A 24727-nucleotide genomic window follows, 5' to 3' on the forward strand; every position below is an offset into this window, starting at 1 on the left:
TCGTGTTAATATCCGTTATATTATCTGCAGCTTGAATGTCATTCATAAAGAAGCTGTCTGGGTCATCAACTTTCATGTTGTTTATTGGTGTGCTAAACATAGCCTCATACTGGCTTCTTAGAATTTCACTAATTTCTTTCTTGTCCTCTGTGTACATACCTTTAGTTGCATTTAACCCTTAAATGATGCATGGCTATATACCATTTGACACCCACAGGCGCATAAAAAAAAAAAAAAAAAAATTTCTTCCTAACCTGTTAAGTCGTGTTCCCTGATTACGGGAAAAATAAAAAAAATTAAATTGTACTTACCGGCAATGTAATTGAGTCGACAAGATCGATGATGACGTCACAATTTGCATGTTCGCTCATGCACGGTGCGTCCCGGAGGCGTCGCGCGCGGTCTTCAAGCAGTCAGAGTTGCCACGAATTTATTTTCGTGTCATTATTTAGTGTCTAGGCGTGTATTCTTTGCAATATTAGTCACTAATTGTGTTGCACATAATGTTACTTCACAGTTGTTGTCAATATATGTTGCATACATCGAGTATACACATGCGCACACACCCGTTTTCCATTACGGCATTATATTTATGTACAGTAATCACAATGGTTATTATTTTATATGTACACACTAGCACGCACTATGGACAGGTTTTTGCACTATTATTGCACATATAGAAGTCTTGGAGTGAGTGGTAGTCATTGAAGCAGTTGACAGCACACAATGCAACTGCGCACCCTTCACACCATGTTTGCACCATTTTACGTTTCTGTTCTCTTCGTTTTGTTGTTTTACATACTAGGCATGCACGTTGGCCTATTGCACGCTTTCCACCTGGTGGCAAATTCTTTAGTCTGTGTTGCTGAAAGGCATCTATGTGAGCGAGCCTGGGTGTTGCAGCAGGCTGCAACACTGGGTTCATGATTGGTCTTCGTATGCCAGGGACTTCTTGACCAAACTTTGCTAATAACTGTGTTGCAAGTGTAAAAGCAAATGAATGGAAAATAGGTTTATGTCCAGTTTTCACCAGATACAAATTATAGCAGTTCAACATGCTCATGTCAACAAGATGGAAAAACACTTTTTTCGTCCACTTCAATGTTTTCCGCACACACTCGATAGTGCCAATCATCATGTCAGCCTTATCAATCAAATGCATGTTGAGATTGTAGTCAAGAACACAATCTGGCTTATATACTGGTTCTCTCGTTACACGGTGCACCTTGCCACTGTTCAACATTGTACCCTCATGAACCGTTGTCAGTAGGTTCACTTCTCTCTTGTCTTTCCACCATACTGAGAGTATTTGATCACATTTCCGTACCTGGCACTCACCAACTGCAAGTCCACCGCTAAACACTGGCATTTCCCTTCTTCGTGGCTTTACTGTGCCAACCAACCCGGTTCTATTTTCAATCAAGAACCTAGCTAGCAATGGACTTGTATAGTAATTATCTGTGTATAGGTTGTGGCCCTTGTTCATCCATGGTGCCATCAGTGACTTCACCACACTACCAGAGAAACCATGTTCGTCGTTACCGGGAATGTCTACATCGCTAGCTGAATATAGAATCATGTGTAACACGTATCCTGTTTCACAGTCACACAGTACAAAGAATTTCAACCCAAATCTGTTTCATTTGGAGGGAATATACTGTTTGAATGAAACACGTCCTTTGAAAAGTACAAGGGATTCGTCAATCACCAGCTTCTGTGCTGGTACGTAAAAATCTCTGAATTTTCCAATCACTTCATTCATATAGTGCCTCACTCGCCAAAGTCTATCATCCTCTGTCCGGTCCACATTACTTGCAAAATGCAGACACCTGAGGAGTATCTGAAATCTGTCTCGGGACATATATTTCCCGAAGAAAGGTATTGGAATAGTCAGATCTTTGCTCCAGTAATCTGTGAGAGCGTGTTTAACACAGTGTTTCATCAACATACATATTGCTAGAAACATACATTTCACCTACATTGGTGGTTTTCCAACGTTGCAATCGTGAAAATTCTGTTATCTCTCTTCTAATGAGATGAGCCGCATGAAGGTTCATTTGGTGTACAATATATTCCATGAGCGGCTCATCATAGAATGCTGTAAAATAATCACATTCACTCATATCCTCTCCATTATCAGGGAAAAGCTCTGTAATCCCAACGTCTTTATTGTCAAAGGCAGGAATTCGGGGATTAAAACCAGCACCATCACTCCACACTAGTACACCTGGTGTCCTGTGAGACGCAGGGGACGCAACAGGGGCACTACGGCGAGGAAGCGATGCACCCCATGGACCAGGAGCTGATGCCCGTCTACGCACAGTACGGCCGCTACGTGCACGTGAGGTAGAGGCACGTGAACATGAGGCTCTTGGTGCCTCATGTTGTTCCATGCGGTGGCGCTTGGCTGGGCGAGACGCTGCTGACGCGACAAAATCTCACCCAGCAACACCACTGGTACTGGCACCAGGCTAGGTAACACTATGTTCTGATTCCACTTCACTAAAACCAGAAAAAGAGTCACCTTCCTCTGACTCGTCACTGAAAATATCCTCAGACTGTAAATAAGCACAGGAACTGTGTGGTCGAGGGTGAATTGGGGTAGACACTGGGCGAGGTGGCATGGGTGAGCGTATAGGCCTCGCCATGGGAGGCGGCTGTATCTCATTTTCACTGTCCGTGCTATCAACATCGGTCAATTGTGTGTAGTCTTTATCAATATCAGAGTCATCAAAGTCATTTTCCTCACCATCGGAAAATAATTCACTGGTTATTTGCTCTTGGGTGAGTGATTGCGTGGGGTGTGCCCGGGAAGTGTTCGGCCGTGCGCTCGACATGGTGGCTGCTGGGTAACTGAGGCCTCCCACGTGATAGTAGAGTGAGATGGATTTTTTCAAAATGGCGGCTGATTACTATAGCCCCTGGGCAGCGTATGGGGACCCCCTATACCCCGCAGGCCTTTCAAATCGTGCGCGGTACTCCAAAGCATCATATGATGCAATGCGCAATTTATTGCAAGTAGGGCAAAGCATCATATGATGCGATGCGCAATTTAAGGGTTAAAGGTCCAATACTGGTGGAGGTTTTTGATTTTGACTTTGCATATGTGAAAAAATATTTTGGATTTTTCTTTATCTCTTGTATAGCTTTCTGTTCCAATTCCATCACAACCACCCACACCTTCCCACCCCACCCATCACCACCATCCACACCTTCCCTCCCCACCCATCACAACCACCCACACCTTCCCACCCCACCCATCACAACCACCCACACCTTCCCACCCCACCCATCACAACCACCCACACCTTCCCACCCCACCCATCACAACCACCCACACCTTCCCACCCCACCCATCACAACCACCCACACCATCCCACCCCACCCATCACAACCACCCACACCTTCCCACCCCACCCATCACAACCACCCACACCTTCCCACCCCACCCATCACAACCACCCACACCATCCCACCCCACCCATCACAACCACCCACACCATCCCACCCCACCCATCACAACCACCCACACCTTCCCACCCCACCCATCACAACCACCCACACCATCCCACCCCACCCATCACATCCACCCACACCTTCCCACACCTTCCCCACCTCCCACCCCCATCACAACCACCCACACCTTCCCACCCCACCCATCACAACCACCCACACCTTCCCACCCCACCCATCACAACCACCCACACCTTCCCACCCCACCCATCACAACCACCCACACCATCCCACCCCACCCATCACAACCACCCACACCATCCCACCCCACCCATCACAACCACCCACACCTTCCCACCCCACCCATCACAACCACCCACACCTTCCCACCCCACCCATCACAACCACCCACACCATCCCACCCCACCCATCACAACCACCGACACCATCTCACCCCACCCATCACAACCACCCACACATTGACACCCTCCTCCTCAGTATGTCTATATTGCCCAATATATGTACAGAAGTGAAGTAGACATCATTATTAAGATTATTCGCAATATTTTTTAAATAGTGTGATGCCTGGTGTATGAAGTGACACTGCCTTCCTCAATCAGATGTGATGGCTAGTTATCATGTGCTGGTCAGTGTATGTGTAGGCTACTTGTCTTACTGCCTCTCAAGCTCTTTCCTTTACGTATTTCAGAATGATAACTAAATTTTGTAAATAATTTTTTCCATGCTGTAAGGTTTATGATGAGAGATGTTTGATGCTGAATTGTGCCTGTGTGTAGATGTCTATATCTTTGGCGTGCATGTTAATATAATTTACTTTTTGGTTTAGCAACATTTGCATGTGACATAGTTGTTCACTAAGCAATTGATAGGTATTTGGGAGTTAGACAAATGTTATGGGATGCTTCTTGTTGAATGTCAGTCGTTGGCCTAATCGGACCTTGATACAGTGATCCTAATAGAGACTTATTTTTTTTTTTGACAGTTGAAAACAATTCTTTACTTAAGCCGCAAAATCTCTCACCAGATGAATTATACATGCAGTGATAACATTCAATAATATAAATTATGTGAGTGGTAGAAATTATTTTTATATCATCATTGATTATCAAAAATAAGAATTCTCTGACAACTCTGTATCTTACAGATTTCCTCAACAAGGTGGGAACTGTATGCCCAGCCTCAAGAGCCTGTGGATAAGGACAACTTTCTGTACCTTATAGCTGACCTCAAACTCTAGCCTCAACAGCCTCTGGACACGAGAGTTTTTCTAAAAATGAAACCTTATCAGTGTTCAGAGTGTCTGAAAAGCTTTACTCAAAAGTCAAAACTTGTATGTCATGTGCGAGTCCATTCTGGAGAGAAACCATATCAGTGTTCAGAGTGTCTTAAGGACTATACAAAAAAGTCAAATTTAGTATGCCATATGAGAGTTCATTCAGGAGAGAAACCATATCATTGTTTAGAATGTTTAAAAAAATTTTCACACAAGTCATATATAGTATCACATATGAGAGTTCATTCAGAAGAAAAACCATATCAGTGTTCAGTGTGTTTTAATAGGTTTTTACAAAAGTCAAAACTTTTACGTCATATGAGAGTTCATTCGGGAGAGAAACTATATCGCTGTTCAGAGTGTATGAAAAACTTTACACGAAAGTCTGGTCTTTTAGTTCATATGAGATTTCATTCAGGTGAGAAACCGTATCAATGTTCAAAATGTCAAAAACACTTTGCACAAAAATCACATCTGGTGTCACATATGAAAGTTCATTCAAGAGAGAAACCATATCCGTGTCCAGAGTGTGAAAAATTCTTTGGACAAAAGTCAAATCTAGCACGTCATTTGAAAATTCATTCGGGAGAGAAACCGTTTCAATGCTCAGAGTGTTTGAAAGGCTTTACACAAAATTCATATCTGTTAAAGCATATGAAAGTTCATAAAGGAGAATAACTAATTTTTTTTATAATTGTTATTGACTATAGCTACAGTATAGTAAATTAATGTTTACCACTCATTATGCAAGGACAGAAATACTCGAGTTAATCAGTTGTCGAGTCTGGAGAGTGAAGCATGTACCAAGTGACATGGGGGAGGTAATCTTCCCCACTCCTGGTCAGTGTCTGGACATGACATTATGGGGGGTAGAGCTACTGTCAAGACCAAGACAGCCACACTAGGGAAGTTTAAGTAATCTGTCTACTGTTTTTGCTGTGTATGGCAATCCATGTATTATTTGTTATTCTAACAGAAGTTGTGGCTGCCCTTGGTCTGTATTTCTTAGGAGGCGATATGTTTCTTTGGTGTGGCTCAGCTGAATCAGTCAACTAGACAGTCCTGACTATTGTCAAGTAAGGTATGTAGTGTTAGTATCTCTGTAGATCTTTGTGATGCCATTTCACAAGTGTTTCAACAACCTAATACACTCACCAATCACAGGCAGCAGGAGACAGAATGCTTAGCTCCACCTAAGAATTATAAAGAACCTCACACTTTTACCTTGGAGCTTCCTTAAAGTGGCTCCAGGTATCAATGTCCTTGCAGTCTGGTCTTTGAACTAGCCGCCTTGTTGATTGCCTGGTCGACAAAACTGTTCTACATCACTGAATGCAGTTTAACCTTGAGATCAGTGACCTATTGGAGGTATTTTCTAAAGTTCCCCTGAACATTATGAAGTCTGTTAATACCACATGTTTCTACGGGCTTATGAATGTATATATATCAGATTTTTACTGTAATCTTGTAAAATTAACCTGTGAACATCCCTAATTTATAAGATTTACTCAAACATTAACAACTCTTGCTAAATCAATATTGTGTTAGTATAAGATACAGCCTGACTCCTCTGAATTAATGTGTGCTAGAGGACATCAGTGCTCTAGAATCATCAGAGATTCTGTGAATCTCTGGCCCCCTTGAACACTTTTCAGACCAAATTTGCTTACCCACTTCACTGAACAAGTGAACTTGTGTTTGCTGAGGCAAGTGATGCACAGATTTGATTAAGATATGGGCCACAACCCACCAACCTAGTTGTCGAGTGTTTCAAACATTAATAAAATATTTATAAAATGTTAAATATTGCATATTATTATTATCCTAATAATATTAGCATATAAATGTTTTGACCATATGATGTAAAAGCAAGCCTCACTTAACGTTTAGGCAGTGGACATTGTCAATTGTTGATCCACAGGGTAATGGGAGTTCATCAAGGTTCCCGTTAGTACACTCAGGTTCGTTCTCGACTTAAAATAGAGAATTCCGGGTTCGAATCCAGGGCGAGACAGAAATGTTTGGGCATGTTTCCTATCACCTAATGCTCTGTTCACTTAGCAGTAAGTAGGTACTCAGGAGTTAGTTAGTTTGTTGTGGGGTTGCACATTGGGCAGGGTCAGTAATTCGACCTTTGGGGGAAAGGGGGGGACCTCAATGTGAACCTAACGTATATTAATATACTCTGGCTTCCTGTCCCTCAACACAATGAATTATTATTTTTACAATAATTATTATATGAAGATTTAAACAATTATTGTTTGGGTTTTACATATATGATGCAAATATGGATATAATAGGTCTATGTGGATGTAATGGAGATAACCTTGACCCATGAAAAAAATCTTGCTACCATTTCATGATATGAATGTGGATATCATCATAGTATCATCATGAATGTTACTTGGGTAATGCAGTCATCATCATATGATGATTTAAACAATTATTGTTTGGGTTTTATAAGTATGATGGTGGCTGGGTGGTTGAGCGGACAGAACACTGGACGCGTGATCCTGTGGTCCCGGGTTCGATCCCGGGCGCTGGCGAGAAACAATGGGCAGAGTTTCTTTCACCCTGATGCCCCTGTTACCTAGCAGTAAATAGGTACCTGGGAGTTAGTCAGCTGTCACGGGTTGCTTCTTGGGGATGGAGGCCAGATCGAGGACTGGGCCGCGGGGACACAATGCCCCGAAATCATCCCAAGATAACCTTAAGATGATGCAAATAAGGTTATAGTAGCTGTCTATGGATGAAAATAAAGTGATGATAAACAAGTGATAAAGCAATCGGTGAAACATCTGAGGATAAAACAGGAAGCGTTTGGCACTGTAAACCAGACACAGCCTTGCAGAGTGCCTCCACTCAGTGAAACGATAAATATTCACTAATTTTCATGTTTTACTTATATTTTGCATACATATTACTAATAATGAAAAATTTAAAATGGAATTTTAAATTTTTTTGTGCATGACTATTTCTCAATAGCTGCTATCTAAATTTTAATGAATGAGATGGTTCCCAGAAAAGTATTAAATAAATCAATAAACAAAAATCAGTTTCCCATTGACAGTTGCCTAAAAATTATGGCAATTCATCTGCACCACTTCACTGTCATCACCTCACTACCTGAATTGTGAGTGGGTGGCAAAATGTGTCTTCATATTTCATTAATTTCATTCCTAAACACAACACTTCTATAATTCATGGCATGTCTAAGCCAACACCACTTTCGGTGCACACAGTAGAAGCTACAGTGCAGTACTGTAGCTTCAAAGCATTATATGACAAAGAGTGCTGGGTAGACGGGACACCTCGAGTGTAGTTCTCATCATGTAACTACACTTAGGTAATTACACTTAGATAATTACACACACGCACCATCCCATACACAGACTCATAATTTCACACATTCTGCTGCTTCTGAATTTACAAGTACTGTACTGTAATTCTGTATTTCTCTGATTATTGAAATGACATTATAAACGTGTTAATTAGTAAAAATGGAGCTTAACACAAAAAATTACTTTTTTTGATATTAATACTTGATTACATTTCTTGAATAAAATGTAAGCAAGTGAAGGTTGTCAGAATATCATCATCTGCACCCTCTTTGTGTGCATGCCTCACACCCTCGCTCACCTTCATACCCTTTCCCACAAATTAATACCCCTTGCACACAGTCCCTCATATCCTACCCCACACCTATTCACTTTCATGCCCTCCATCATTGTGGGGAAAATCCTAGAAGGCAATTAAATGTTTTTTATTCTATTTTTTGTTACCTGAATATTATATTATTATTATGCTAAGTGGACTGTATATTTTGATTCAGCCTGCCAGAATCTATCTACACATAGTTGGAGGAATAATTGCCACTTATACCACCTTGAAGTGGATAATTGATAAATGGTAATTGTTTACCTAGTCTATATAAAATTATACCACATATGGTGGCCTAATCTACTAATATTATGAATAATACTACTCTATCTACAGTTTTAAATAATGTATAGGCCTTAGCTGAGTGGCTGAATTGGCCTAATTAGGCTGGTTATTATTCTTCCATCAGATTAGGGTGTGGCCCATGTGCCTCAGAGTGCCTCGTAATAGCGGCTATCTCAATGGCACTTTGTTCAGCTAGGGGAGTAATAAACTTCACAATTTGTGTCCCAGCTCAGCTTGCAGTTTCTCCAAATCAATCTGCCAAATGAATGACATTAGTGTTGGCACATTAACATATAAAGCACAGGTGTGACATGTAATATTGGGTGTATGTAGTGCTGAGTAAGTGTACTTGTTTGGGGTTTTAACCCTTCAATTGCGCATCGCATCCTATGATGCTTTGACCGACTTGCAGTAAATTACGCATCACATCATGTGATCCTTTGGAGTACTACACAAGATTTAAACGGCCCGCGGATACACGGGGTTCACCACACCTTCATCAGGGCTCTTGTAAACAGACGCCATTTTAAAAAAAATCGTGGGCCAAATTCCCGGGTGTGAGGGGCCTCAGTATTGAGTGAGCAACCAAGCCTGATGCACGCAGCATGAACTCACAGCACTGCTGTTCAGCTTGTGACCACAGCATCGCCTAAAAATGTCATAATATACTTGTTTATGCTATTATGTAGCGATGATGATATTACAGAAGACCCCTGACTGTGATAAAACTGACCAGGGTTCTGATAATAGCAGGATTGTGGTGATATTTAGCGCTGTGCGCCATGGAGGGAGGAGTAATGCTGTGGGAGAGAGGGTGGTGGCGATGTCTTCTGACTGTGTGTGGCCACCTTTTATTGACTGCACTCACCATACCAGCTTAGTGGTTCGCTATGGTGAACACAAATGTAGATACTTATATATAACGTGTGTATAGAAGGTATAAACTGTTTTACAAATTTCTAAGGCTATTAAAATCAGCTTTTCGAAAATCTGGCACTTTAACAGAATTTTCTCCTACAGGTCTATTCCATTCTATGCTAAATCTGATTTCTTTGTGATCACTGTTCCCTAGCTCACTCCCTATTTCGATGTCATTAATTTGTGTTTCCCTGTTAGTTAACACTAAATCTAAAATATTATTTTCCCGTGTTGGTTCCTTAATGTGTTGCGTAAGAAAGCAATCGTCAATTAATTCTAGAAAATCTTCTGCTTCACTATTCCCTGTTTTGTTCAACCAGTTTATTCCACTAAAATTAAAGTCACCCATGACATAAATACTGTTAGATCTAGATGCTCTAGATATTTCAGCCCATAGATGCTTTGCTTCCATTCTGTCTAAATTTGGTGGCCTATATATAACTCCTATTATAATATTATTTGCTTTTTCGTATAATTCTATCCAAATAGTTTCTGTGTGTGGCTCAGTTTTGATTCCCTCTTTGAGACTACATTTCAAATTGTCCCTAACATATATGGCTACTCCCCCTCCTCGTCTAATATATCTATCTGTGTGAAATAGTTTAAATCCATTTATCTGATATTCAGCAAATAGTTCTCTATTTTCTACATTCATCCACGTTTCGGTAATTGCAATAATATCTATTTTTTCTGTGCAGACAAGAGCATTTAATTCGTTAATTTTATTTCTTAGACTTCTACTGTTAGTGTAATATACCCTAAGTGAATTGTTATTTAGAGGCCCTTCTCTTTCCCTGATCATTTTGCCAATTCCTTTCTCCCACAAACACATACTTTTATTATCTCCTTCCTCCAAATCAATTCCCATACCTCTATCTACTAACAGTTTAAACCCAAACAAACACCTCTAACTACTTCTTCCAACGAGTTCGCAACAGCAACAACCCCAGCTCTCGATAGATGCACCCCATCACGAGCATACATTCCATTTCTTCCATAGAAGTGTTCCCAGTTGTCTATGAAAGATATTGCATTTGATTTGCAATATCTTTCCAGCCGGCAATTGACACCAAGTGCCCTCGATATCCATTCATTTCCTACTCCCTTTCTTGGAAGAATGCCACATATGATCGGGATTCCTCCCTTGCTCCTAACTAATTCAATGGCTGTCCTGAATCTCTGTATTAGTTCCTCACTCCTAACTCGTCGAACATCATTACCCCCTGCACTAATACAAATAATGGGTTTGTTCCCATTTCCTGTCATAATATCATTCATGTTTCCAACAATATCACCAATTCCAGCTCCCGGGTAGCAAACCCTTAATCTGTTCCCCCTATCTCTGGCACAAAACGTTCTGTCTAAATACCTCACCTGGGAATCTCCCACAACCAAAATTCACTTCGATCCTCCCTTTTCCTTTCGAGCAGTTTGAGGGACCTGCGCTTTAATGCTCCTCGTTGCTTTGTCTTTGCCACCTCGTTGAACAACAGGTTCACCACAGCACTCGTCCTCTAATACGTCAAATGCATTAAAAGTCCTTAGGTGAAGGCTATTAGTTGTCGGTTTTGCCAAGGTCTTCTTAAGACCCCTGTCTTTCACAACTTGCCAAGACGAGGACTTCTTAATACTGGTCTCGTCAGTCCTTCTTAATGAGGTCCCGTCAACACTGGCCTCCTCCTTCGTTTCCTCCCAAAGTCTCAGCCGTCGCACCTCCTCCCGCAGGGAATCCATCTCTGCTCTCAGAGCTCCAACCAGACTCACCAAATCCCTCACCAATCCTTCCATTATTGCAATAATAATGTTATTAGAATCAGAGCTCCGGCTAACACAACCTCTCACTGTGACTGCACCTGACTGACTGCATCTAGTTCAGTGGAAAATTGATCTGCACAAATTACAGATATTCAAGAAGTAGAATAATTCAGTAACCTACAGTGTGTGAGAGGAGGCAACCACATGCACTTCAGTGAGTGGGAATCCATTAAAGTGTGTTGAGAGAGTGGAGCAGTAGGCGCCCATGTTGGGCCACACCAGCCAGTCCCCCAGCTGCAGGTCAGGAAGGAGGAAGACTTGCTGCGATATTCTGTCAGTGCCGCCGCAGGACCGACCCCACACTATGCTGGCCTGTACATCCTTCTCTCCTCTCACCTGCGGCCATCACACACACTATTTAATAAGCTCTCTTATTATACTTATATTCTTACAAAATATTATAGTTTTATATCCAACTATAATTATAGTTACATTCTTCCTAAAGTATGACAATAACAAATTTAATTAAACAGTAATATTTATGTCAAGGTATTGTTTGGGATTACTTCAATTAATATACACCTCATACTGGATTTCAATATTTAAAGGATTGAGAGATTAATTAATAATAATTCATTGTTATGTCAGGGGACAGGCAGCCAGTATATACATACAGTACATGTTAGGCTTACATAAAGGTCCCACCTGGGTCCAATTAGTGAGCCTCCCCAGGAGGCAACCCCACAACACGCTGACTAACTCCTGCCCACCTATTTACTGCTGGGTGAACAGGCACATTAGGTGATAGGAAACAGAACCCAACCGCTTCTGTCTCACTTAGGACTCGATCCTGGAATTCTTTATTGTGATTCGAGAACGAACTGGACAGTTAAGGGATTAAGGCAGTTAAGGGACACAGTACCTAATTAGGTTCATTTTGGGTATTCAAAAATAACAAAAATAGTTTAAGAAATACCAACTTCATAAATACATATAAAAGTGCACAAATTTAGCAGTATAAACGTATGTATGTGTGGAGGGGTCACACACACACACACACACACACACACACACACACACACACACACACACACACACACACACACACACGGCTGTGTGTCTCAGTGGTCTCTCAGCTGAGTGGACAGCACTTGAGGGACGTAGTCCTTGTGGCCCGGGTTCGATTTCTAGCAGAGGCGGAAACAAATGGACGGAGTTTCTTGCACCCTGGTGTGCCTGTTCATCAAGCAGTAAATAGGTACCTGGGAGTTAAACAGCTGTTACAGGCTGCTTCCTGTGTGTGCGTGTGTGTGTGTGTGTGTGTGTGTGTGTGTTTACTAGTTGTGTTTTGCGGGGGTTGAGCTTTGCTCTTTCGGCCCGCCTCTCAACTGTCAATCAACTGTTTACTAACTACTTTTTTTTTTTTTTCCACACCACACACACACCCCAGGAAGCAGCCCGTTACAGCTGACTAACTCCCAGGTACCTATTTACTGCTAGGTAACAGGGGCACTTAGGGTGAAAGAAACTTTGCCCATTTGTTTCTGCCTCGTGCGGGAATCGAACCCGCGCCACAGAATTACGAGTCCTGCGCGCTATCCACCAGGCTACGAGGCCCCGTGTGTGTGTGTGTGTGTGTGTGTGTGTGTGTGTGTGTGTGTGTGTGTACTCACCTAGTTGTACTCACCTAGTTGTGTTTGCGGGGGTTGAGCTCTGGCTCTTTGGTCCCGCCTCTCAACTGTCAATCAACAGGTGTACAGGTTCCTGAGCCTATTGGGCTCTATTATATCTACACTTGAAACTGTGTATGGAGTCAGCCTCCACCACATCACTTCCTAATGCATTCCATTTGTCAACCACTCTAACACTAAAAAAGTTCTTTCTAATATCTCTGTGGCTCATTTGGGCACTCAGTTTCCACCTGTGTCCCCTTGTGCGTGTGCCCCTTGTGTTAAATAGCCTGTCTTTATCTACCCTATCAATTCCGTTCAGAATCTTGAATGTGGTGATCATGTCCCCCACCTAACTCTTCTGTCTTCCTGCGAAGTGAGGTTTAATTCCCGTAGTCTCTCCTCGTAGCTCATACCTCTCAGCTCGGGTACTAGTCTAGTGGCAAACCTTTGAACCTTTTCCAGTTTAGTCTTATCCTTGACTAGATATGGACTCCATGCTGGGGCTGCATACTCCAGGATTGGCCTGACATATGTGGTATACAAAGTTCTGAACGATTCTTTACACAAGTTTCTGAATGCCGTTCGTATGTTGGCCAGCCTGGCATATGCCGCTGATGTTATCCTCTTGATATGTGCTGCAGGAGACAGGTCTGGCGTGATATCAACCCCCAAGTCATTTTTCTTTCTCTGACTCCTGAAGAATTTCCTCTCCCAGATGATACCTTGTATCTGCCCTCCTGCTCCCTACACCTATCTTCATTACATTACATTTGGTTGGGTTAAACTCTAACAACCATTTGTTCGACCATTCCTTCAGCTTATCTAGGTCTTCTTGAAGCCTCAAACAGTCCTCTTCTGTTTTAATCCTTCTCATAATTTTGGTATCGTCCGCAAACATTGAGAGAAATGAATCGATACCCTCCGGGAGATCATTTACATATATCAGAAACAAGATAGGACCGAGTACAGAGCCCTGTGGGACTTCACTGGTAACTTCACGCCAATCGGAGGTCTCACCCCTCACCGTAACTCTCTGCTTCCTATTGCTTAGATACTCTCTTATCCACTGGAGCACCTTACCAGCTACACCTGCCTGTCTCTCCAGCTTATGTACCAGCCTCTTATGCGGTACTGTGTCAAAGGCTTTCCGACAATCCAAGAAAATGCAGTCCGCCCAGCCCTCTCTTTCTTGCTTAATCTTTTGTACAAGTGTACAGATTCCTGAGCCTACTGGGCTCTATCATATCTCCATCTAAAACTGTGTATGGCGTCAGCCTCCACCACATCACTGCCTAGTGCATTCCATCTGTTAACTACTCTGACACTGAAAAAGTTCCTTCTAACGTCTCTGTGGCTCGTGTGGGTACTCAGTTTCCACCTGTGTCCCCTTGTTCGGGTCCCGCCAGTGTTGAATTGTTTATCCTTGTTTACCCGGTCGATTCCCCTGAGGATTTTGTAGGTTGTGATCATGTCTCCCTTTACTCTTCTGTCTTCCAGTGTCGTAAGGTGCATTACCCGCAGCCTTTCCTTATAACTCATGCCTCTTAGTTCTGGGACTATTCTAATAGCATACCTTTGGACTTTTTTCAGTGTGTGCGTGTGTGTGTGTGTGTGTGTATGTGTGTGTGTGTGTGTGTGTGTGTGTGTGTGTGTGTGTGTGTGTGTGTGTTTGTACTAACCTAATTGTGTATGCAGGATCGATCATTGACTCTTGAATCCCACCTTTCGAGCATCGGTTGTTTACAGTAATGACTCCTGTCCCATTTCCCTATCATACCTAGTTTTAAAATTATGAATAGTATTTGTTTCCACAACCTGTTCCTGAAGTGCATTCCATTGCCCCACTACTCTCACGCTAAAAGAAAACTTCCTTACATCCCTGTGTTTCCACTTGTGTCCCCTCGTTCTGTTACTATTCCGTGTGAACATTTCGTCTATGTCCACTCTGTCATCCCCCTGAGTATTTTATACGTGCCTATCATGTCCCCCCTCTCCCTTCTTCTTTCTAGTGTCGTAAGGCACAGTTCCCTCATGCGCTCCTCATACCACATCCCTAAACGGGGTGTGAGTATTATTACTCCGCCATTAAAGTAGTGCCCTTCAGCTGGAGATCGTTCATGAGTAATGTTAATAGCCAAACTGTGCGGAGGAAAAGTGGACTCAGTCAAAGGACCTAAATGGGGAATGTTGATAAAAGGATAATTAATGGGTTGGATTGGAAATGTTAAAGAATAGAGTATAAAGGGGCGATGACACCTCCAGAGGGACGGACGCCATTTTTGACCTGACGCGGAGCATCAGCTGTCTGAACAGTCCTTGTTCTCTGAGGGATTTCTCCGGCCGTATCATAAGATAAGCCACAGTGTTGTGTTAACACGGTGGCAAGGTAGAGTACAACACTCGGATAGTCAACTGCGCAGTTTCTGAGAGTCCAGATTTCCGGGGGGTTTACATGTGTCACAGGCTGACAGAGGTAGTGCTGGAGTGCACAGTTCCAGTGTTGGACTAAGAGCTGTATGGGGACCAGAGCCTGTTTGGGTGATAAGAGATAATGTTTTCCTTCTGAATGCATTGATTTATAAGGAATGAATTATGGTATCATACCCAGACATCACTCGGTACCCCTACTTAAATCTCTGAATATGTTAGACATTAAGTAGTAATGTAGTAAAGTAGTAAAGTAGCAAGTAAAGTAAATGTAGTAAAGTAGCAAGAGTAACGCCAGTCCATAAAGGAGGCAATCCGGCGGACATAAACAATTATAGACCAATATCAAATCTACCCATTCTATCAAAAATATTTGAAAAAATTATTTACAAACAGCTCTATTCCTACCTCGTAAAATTCGACATACTCAGCCCCTGCCAGTTTGGCTTCCGGTCCCAAAAGAGTACCAATGATGCAATCATTAGTCTCCTTGACATTATCTACTCAGCCCTTGACAAAAATGAGTTTCCGATTGGACTCTTCATTGACCTAAGAAAAGCCTTTGATACTGTTAATCACAACTACCTCTTATTTAAACTCCAGCATTATGGAATCCGAGGCCTTGCCCTTGACTACATCCGATCCTATCTTAGTGACAGACACCAATATGTAACCATCAATGATACAACTTCTTCCACTCTACCAATTACCGTTGGAGTGCCACAGGGCAGCATCTTAGGACCTCTTCTATTTCTTATATATATAAACGATCTGCCTAATGTCTCTAATATTCTCAAACCTATATTGTTTGCTGACGATACTACCCTTATCTACTCAAACCTCAACCCACATACACTAAATAATGTTGTGAATAATGAATTAAAAAAAGTCCACTTATGGATGTCAACGAACAAACTAACATTAAACATCGAAAAGACTTACTACATCTTATTTGGAAGCAAATCATCAAATGCAATTCAGCTACAGATAGACAACATTAACATCAGTAATAAAAATGATGGCAAGTTTCTTGGCCTATTCCTAGACAAGAGACTCAACTTCAGCACCCACATTCAACACATAACTAAGAAAGTCTCTAAGACAGTTGGTATACTCTCCAAAATCAGATATTATGTTCCTAACTCTGCTCTCCTCTCACTATATTATGCACTAATCTACCCCTATCTTAATTATGGTATCTGTGCATGGGGGTCTACCACTGCAAACCACCTTAAGCCCATCATCACACAGCAAAAATCTGCTATCAGAATAATAACTAACTCTGCTTTCAGACAACACTCAGCTCCCTTGTTTAAATCTCTAAACTTGCTAAATATTAACTCCCTCCACACATTCTCTTGTGTCAACTACATTTACAAAACCCTGTTCTTAAATGCAAACCATGCTCTGAAACTCACCCTGGACAGATGTAATAGGACCCATTATCACCACACCAGAAATAAATATCTCTTTGATATCCCCAGGGTCAAACTTAATCTGTGTAAACACTCTATGCAAATTAAGGGACCTAGTCTATGGAACTCACTCCCTAGTGAATTGAAAAACTGTAAAACTTTTGCCTTATTTAAAAGCAAAACCAAAAAGTACCTAACTTCATCTATTTAGTTTCCTACACTGAGCTTTAAATTTGCTCTGTACCTAGTGGTACCCAATCTCCTAGTTTTTATGTAATATCAAACAACCTTATCATTGTGTTCATTGCTGTCTTCTTTTATGTGCTAGCCATATGCTGTATTGTGACTACCAATTTTTGTCAACTACCATTCAAGCTGTCATTGCAATCAATCTTATATTGTTTCTGCTGTATTGTGCCTACCAATTTGTTGTCAACTACCATTTTAAGCTGTCATTGCAATCAATCATAGCTACCTATGTGCTTTAATATACTGTACCTATAATTTTCTCTCATCTTTTTTTTTTTCATTCCATGTAATCTGTTATCATTTTTTTGTCTATAAATTTTGCAAGTATTTACCTCCTTAAAATTTTCTTAGATTAAGGACCTGCCCGAAACGCTGCGCGTGCTAGTGGCTTTACAAGACTGTAATTACCATAATTGTATCCTCACATTCCTTATGTACATTCTTGTATATGCATAAATAAATAAATAAATAAGTCACTGCACATTCTCTCATGTGTATTATACATATATAAAACGCTAAACTATAATGCCAATCCTGATCTCAAAAGCTTCATAGAAGGTTGTATCAGAACCCATGAGCATCACACCAGAAATAAATACAGTTTTGATATTCCTAGAGTACGACTTAATCAAACTAGAAATGCTCTACAAATCAAGGGGCCCAGAATGTGGAATGACCTTCCCAACCATGTTAAAGACTGTACCTCTCTCAACCAGTTTAAGTTAAAAGCGAAGCTATACCTAATAAATTCCCTGTAACTCACCTTACCCTTCTATTGTCAACCAATGTCTGTTTTTTTCTTTAAAGAGCGCTGTTTGTCGACATAATTGTATTTGTGCTGCTTTTTCATCTATGTTTTCATTTCTTGTTTTCATTCTACTCATTATGCTCAATTAGTATTAAGCTTGTCATTTAAGTTTATCATGCCCGAAACGCTTTGCGTAATAGTGGCTTTAGGCATTGTATGTACTAGCTATACCTATAAGTTAAACAATCCTTGTAAATATTTATTGTATGTATGTACCTTACCTAAATAAAATTGTATTGTATTGTATTGTATTGTATTGTATTGTATGTAATGTCACGTGTGTTTTATAAATGTACATTTGTGTCATATATGCACTTGGTCATTTCCCTACACCTTGAATTCCCCTTGGCTCAATTAAAAGGCATATTCCCTTAGACAATAAAATACACGACGAGCTCGTGACACTACCCAGCAACCCGAAGCTACAAATCCACGACAACAAACTAACAGACACTCAGTTAAAACCCAATGGAATACTCCTCGGCAAGTCCGAACCTATGAAAATATAAATCAGGAACAGTCTAGTGCACCAATTTTTTTTTTTTTTTTTTTTTTTTTGAGATATATACAAGAGTTGTTACATTCTTGTACAGCCACTAGTACGCGTAGCGTTTCGGGCAGGTCCCTGGAATACGATCCCCGCCGCGAAGAATCGTTGTTACAACCAAGTACACATTTTACTGTTGAGTTAAACAGAGGCTACAGTTAAGGATTTGCGCCCAGTAAATCCTCCCCGGCCAGGATACGAACCCATGACATAGCGCTCGAACGAACCCTAGCATAGAAATTATTTCTTTTAGTCTAAACAACAGAACCTCGAACAACTGGAAAAAACAGAGCACTACTCCACAAGCCAACAACAACAACCACACAGATCAGGGCAGCAAAATGAATACAGCTGCTATTGCCTCCAGGATATCACAAGCACAGATGATGACCCCTACATCATCACATGCCCCAGCAGCTGGATGTAGCAAAGACACCACGACCCAACCCAGAGTCTCCTCACCTCAAGGAGGTGAGGAGATCTTGGTATCTCAAGATTATACCAAGACAAAAGAAAGGCAGCCAAAGGCAAATCAAGTGACCACTGTTCCAATGATTATTGCCTCCCTGACCAAGACCTTCAGCAAGATGCTTCACAAAGATTTCCAAGCACTGGAACAGACCAACCCTCAGGCAAGGAAGGAAATGTTTACAGAGCTAAAAAAAAATCTACTAAACTTATTGACCTGCCCAAAATGCTATGTGTGTTAGTGGCTTTACAAGATTGTAAAAACATCAATGCTACATACTCTCATAAACTCAATGTACCTTCTTGTATAAATATAAATAAATAAATTAATATAAATTTCCTACACACTTCAATAAGCCCAACCAGAAAATGTCGACGAAGTCAAAGAAGGTGATGAAACTGAACTGTTTCAGCAGCCAATGACAGTCTCCACTCCAACCAAGAACACACAAGCCATCCGAGAAATCAGCACTTTAGAAACCATCATGGACTCAATGGATTCAACTTTAACAGAATAATGGACAATCTCAAGATTATACAATGGAATATTCAGGGATTCCAAAACAAAGCACAAACACTCAGAGCAGTGCTTCTCGAGGACAACATTGATATTGTTCTACTTTAAGAAACACCTACCAGGATTGAAAGAAGTATCAATATCAGAGGGTATCAAGGTTACCACTGTCCAATTGCGCAATGTGGCACCAGAGGCATTTCAAAACTAATAAGAAATCATATCAATGCCATGCCAGTCACAGAACTGCCTAACTGTGACGAGAACGTCGAAATTATGGGAATTAATCTCATCATGAGGAACTCAATGCTGTCCCATCTTCAATGTATACAGGAGCCTTAGAGAACATGATATGGGTCTCTCTCTGCAATCTTTGAAATATGTCACCACACATACTATCATCTCTGGTGACTTCAACGCTCATAGTGAATTACTACTTGATTCACCAAGAACCGACGCCAACGGAAGACATATTGAACACCGTTTGGATAAAGTGCCAGAAGTCAGTCTACTTAACTCGACGGAACCAACCCACACTGGTGGGGGGGGGGAAGCTGGATCTCACGTTTGTCTCCACCAGTGTTTATGAATTGTGTCATTGGTCAGTGGATCATGTTCTGACCAGTGACCACCTTGCTACAAGAACAGTTATTAATATAACACTACCACCTAGACTATCTGGGAGGAAGCATTTACAACATGTCCCGGATATAGCACTATCCTGGCACCGGAAACCGAATAGGATTTTATCAAAGAAGATTGTATGAAAGTTTAGGAATGTCCTGAAATTTGGCGCCAAACTACACGCCGCCTGACAACACTGAAGATACGGAAAAAGATTTAGTAAATGCAATACAAAGTGAAGCAAATTACTCCTTCCCCAAGAATATTACTCCTTCCCCAAGAATATTACTCCTTCCCCAAGAATATTACTCCTTCCCCAAGAATATTACTCCTTCCCCAAGAATATTACTCCTTCCCCAAGAATATTACTCCTTCCCCAAGAATATTACTCCTTCCCCAAGAATATTACTCCTTCCCCAAGAATATTACTCCTTCCCCAAGAATATTACTCCTTCCCAAGAATATTACTCCTTCCTCAAGAATATTACTCCTTCCCCAAGAATATTACTCCTTCCCCAAGAATATTACTCCTTCCCCAAGAATATTACTCCTTCCCCAAGAATATTACTCCTTCCCCAAGAATATTACTCCTTCCCCAAGAATATTACTCCTTCCCCAAGAATATTACTCCTTCCCCAAGAATATTACTCCTTCCCCAAGAATATTACTCCTTCCCCAAGAATATTACTCCTTCCCCAAGAATATTACTCCTTCCCCAAGAATATTACTCCTTCCCCAAGAATATTACTCCTTCCCAAGAATATTACTCCTTCCCCAAGAATATTACTCCTTCCCCAAGAATATTACTCCTTCCCCAAGAATATTACTCCTTCCCCAAGAATATTACTCCTTCCCCAAGAATATTACTCCTTCCCCAAGAATATTACTCCTTCCCCAAGAATATTACTCCTTCCCCAAGAATATTTCTCCTTCCCCAAGAATATTACTCCTTCCCCAAGAATATTACTCCTTCCCAAGAATATTACTCCTTCCCCAAGAATATTACTCCTTCCCCAAGAATATTACTCCTTCCCCAAGAATATTACTCCTTACCCAAGAATATTACTCCTTCCCCAAGAATATTACTCCTTACCCAAGAATATTACTCCTTCCCCAAGAATATTACTCCTTCCCCAAGAATATTACTCCTTCCCCAAGAATATTACTCCTTCCCCAAGAATATTACTCCTTCCCCAAGAATATTACTCCTTCCCAAGAATATTACTCCTTCCCCAAGAATATTACTCCTTCCCCAAGAATATTACTCCTTCCCCAAGAATATTACTCCTTCCCCAAGAATATTACTCCTTCCCCAAGAATATTACTCCTTCCCCAAGAATATTACTCCTTCCCCAAGAATATTACTCCTTCCCCAAGAATATTACTCCTTCCCAAGAATATTACTCCTTCCCCAAGAATATTACTCCTTCCCCAAGAATATTACTCCTTCCCCAAGAATATTACTCCTTCCCCAAGAATATTACTCCTTCCCCAAGAATATTACTCCTTCCCCAAGAATATTACTCCTTCCCCAAGAATATTACTCCTTCCCCAAGAATATTTCTCCTTCCCCAAGAATATTACTCCTTCCCCAAGAATATTACTCCTTCCCAAGAATATTACTCCTTCCCCAAGAATATTACTCCTTCCCCAAGAATATTACTCCTTCCCCAAGAATATTACTCCTTACCCAAGAATATTACTCCTTCCCCAAGAATATTACTCCTTCCCCAAGAATATTACTCCTTCCCCAAGAATATTACTCCTTCCCCAAGAATATTACTCCTTCCCCAAGAATATTACTCCTTCCCCAAGAATATTACTCCTTCCCAAGAATATTACTCCTTCCCCAAGAATATTACTCCTTCCCCAAGAATATTACTCCTTCCCCAAGAATATTACTCCTTCCCCAAGAATATTACTCCTTCCCCAAGAATATTACTCCTTCCCCAAGAATATTACTCCTTCCCCAAGAATATTACTCCTTCCCCAAGAATATTACTCCTTCCCCAAGAATATTACTCCTTCCCAAGAATATTACTCCTTCCCCAAGAATATTACTCCTTCCCCAAGAATATTACTCCTTCCCCAAGAATATTACTCCTTCCCCAAGAATATTACTCCTTCCCCAAGAATATTACTCCTTCCCCAAGAATATTACTCCTTCCCCAAGAATATTACTCCTTCCCCAAGAATATTACTCCTTCCCCAAGAATATTACTCCTTCCCCAAGAATATTACTCCTTCCCCAAGAATATTACTCCTTCCCCAAAAATATTACTCCTTCCCCAAGAATATTACTCCTTCCCCAAGAATATTACTCCTTCCCCAAGAATATTACTCCTTCCCCAAGAATATTACTCCTTCCCCAAGAATATTACTCCTTCCCCAAGAATATTACTCCTTCCCCAAGAATATTACTCCTTCCCCAAGAATATTACTCCTTCCCCAAGAATATTACTCCTTCCCCAAGAATATTACTCCTTCCCAAGAATATTACTCCTTCCCCAAGAATATTACTCCTTCCCCAAGAATATTACTCCTTCCCCAAGAATATTACTCCTTCCCCAAGAATATTACTCCTTCCCCAAGAATATTACTCCTTCCCCAAGAATATTACTCCTTCCCCAAGAATATTACTCCTTCCCCAAGAATATTACTCCTTCCCCAAGAATATTACTCCTTCCCCAAGAATATTACTCCTTCCCAAGAATATTACTCCTTCCCCAAGAATATTACTCCTTCCCCAAGAATATTACTCCTTCCCCAAGAATATTACTCCTTCCCCAAGAATATTACTCCTTCCCCAAGAATATTACTCCTTCCCCAAGAATATTACTCCTTCCCCAAGAATATTACTCCTTCCCCAAGAATATTACTCCTTCCCCAAGAATATTACTCCTTCCCCAAGAATATTACTCCTTCCCCAAGAATATTACTCCTTCCCAAGAATATTACTCCTTCCCCAAGAATATTACTCCTTCCCCAAGAATATTACTCCTTCCCCAAGAATATTACTCCTTCCCCAAGAATATTACTCCTTCCCCAAGAATATTACTCCTTCCCCAAGAATATTACTCCTTCCCCAAGAATATTACTCCTTCCCCAACAAGATAAAGACCGTTGGTATTACTGCGATAGGCTCTATCTTGAGGTTATCTTGAGATGATTTCGGGGCTTAGCGTCCCCGCGGCCCGGTCCTCGACCAGGCCTCCTTTTTGTTAAACACTCCAAGGAAGCAGCTCGTAGCAGCTGTCTAACTCCCATGTACCTATTTACTGCTGGTGAACAGAAGCATCAGGGTGAAAGAAACTCTGCCCATTTGTTTCCGCCTCCACCGGGGATCGAACCCGGAACCTCAGGACTATGAATCCGAAGTGCTGTCCACTCAGCTGTCAGGCGCCAGGATCAAAGAACTACATAACAGGCTTAATTGTTCATAAAAGATGTCAGAAGAGACAACCCCGAAGCTAATCTAAGACTTCTTAGAGCTGTCCGAGATCATGTGCACGAAGGAACAGCCAAAATCAGAGAAGGAAAAATTGCTCGAGTGGTGTGCCAAGGTAAATCAGCATACATTCTTGGGCGACATCTGGAGGCAGATCAACCATCTTGTTCATCCAGAGCAAGAAGCAGAAAGATTAACAAATCTATTTGCTTCAAGAGCCAGTTCCACTCAACATCCTCAAGCAACTCTGACTCATCAACAAAGACTTCAAGCAGCAAGATGGAAAAAATAGATGATGCTTTAGCCTTACCTGACGAACTAGACCAACCTTTCAATCTGAAAGAACTCAGAAGCGCTACAAAGAAAACTAAAAACACAGCTCCAGGCAAGGACAAAATTACTTACAACATGCTAGCCAAGCTAGGAGAAAAGGGTGAAGAAGCCTTCTTGAATCTCATCAACAGAGTATGGGTGACAAGAACCCGACCACTCTCTTGGAACAGTGCAATTATAGTTCCCATTTAAAAATCTAATACCCAGAAAATCCAAGACCCATCTCATTAACAAGCTGTCTGGCCAAAACTGCTGAAAAAATGGCTCTTAATCGAATTGAATGGAAAGCTAATCCACTACATCATAATATGTTTGCTTGCAGAAAAGGTGTTGGAACCACAGAATGCCTTAAAAAAAGCCTTCGAGCTAGAAAATGCTCCAGCTACACTGAGCTGCCTTGTGGATAAGGAAATCAAAGGACACGCTCTTGCCTTTGCCAAAGGAAGCCTGCTTAACCGAAAAGCTACAGTCAAATTCCAAGGAAAAACATCGTCCTCAAAGAGGCTGGAAAAAAATTCCGCAGGGAGGAATACTAAGCCCCTTCCTCTTCAACTGTCTCATGGAACAATTCATGAAGCGCCAGGAACCATGCACAAAAATACCAAGACATCATCAGCAAGGAAGCGGAACGCATAGCAGTGAAAATAAACAAAAATAAACCCAAATCAGTTGCCGTTAAAATGAGAACTCAAGACATCCGACTCGCAATACAAGGACAAGAAATTGAGTGGGTTACCTCTTTTCTATACCTTGGAATCATAATAGACAGCCAGTTGAAATTCACTCCAGAAATTGAATATCTTCGGCAATGCTGTAAAGCCAGAAACTCAGCTTTGCGCTCCCTGACCAGTCTTAG

The 24727-nt window shown here is 41.3% G+C and overlaps 1 protein-coding gene and 1 long non-coding RNA gene across 2 annotated transcripts in view; both read left to right on the top strand.

The window, feature by feature from the left end:
- LOC138368231 (uncharacterized) overlaps positions 1-6551 on the top strand; it is a 79304-nt gene extending 72753 nt beyond the window's left edge. Inside the window, exon 3 of the long non-coding RNA XR_011229547.1 lies at positions 4619-6551. This is a non-coding gene — a long non-coding RNA (uncharacterized lncRNA). The remainder of the gene's footprint in view (positions 1-4618) is intronic.
- A 12274-nt stretch (positions 6552-18825) lies between these two features.
- Positions 18826-23207, top strand: LOC138368007 (protein FAM186A-like). Its single transcript, XM_069330298.1, has 2 exons — positions 18826-19116; positions 20352-23207. Exons 1-2 carry the CDS (start codon positions 18826-18828, stop codon positions 23205-23207), a joined length of 3147 nt encoding a protein of 1048 aa, XP_069186399.1.
- The last annotated feature ends 1520 nt before the right edge of the window (positions 23208-24727 follow it).

This window comes from Procambarus clarkii, chromosome 24, assembly GCF_040958095.1.
Source record: "Procambarus clarkii isolate CNS0578487 chromosome 24, FALCON_Pclarkii_2.0, whole genome shotgun sequence".
NCBI lineage: Eukaryota > Metazoa > Arthropoda > Malacostraca > Decapoda > Cambaridae > Procambarus > Procambarus clarkii.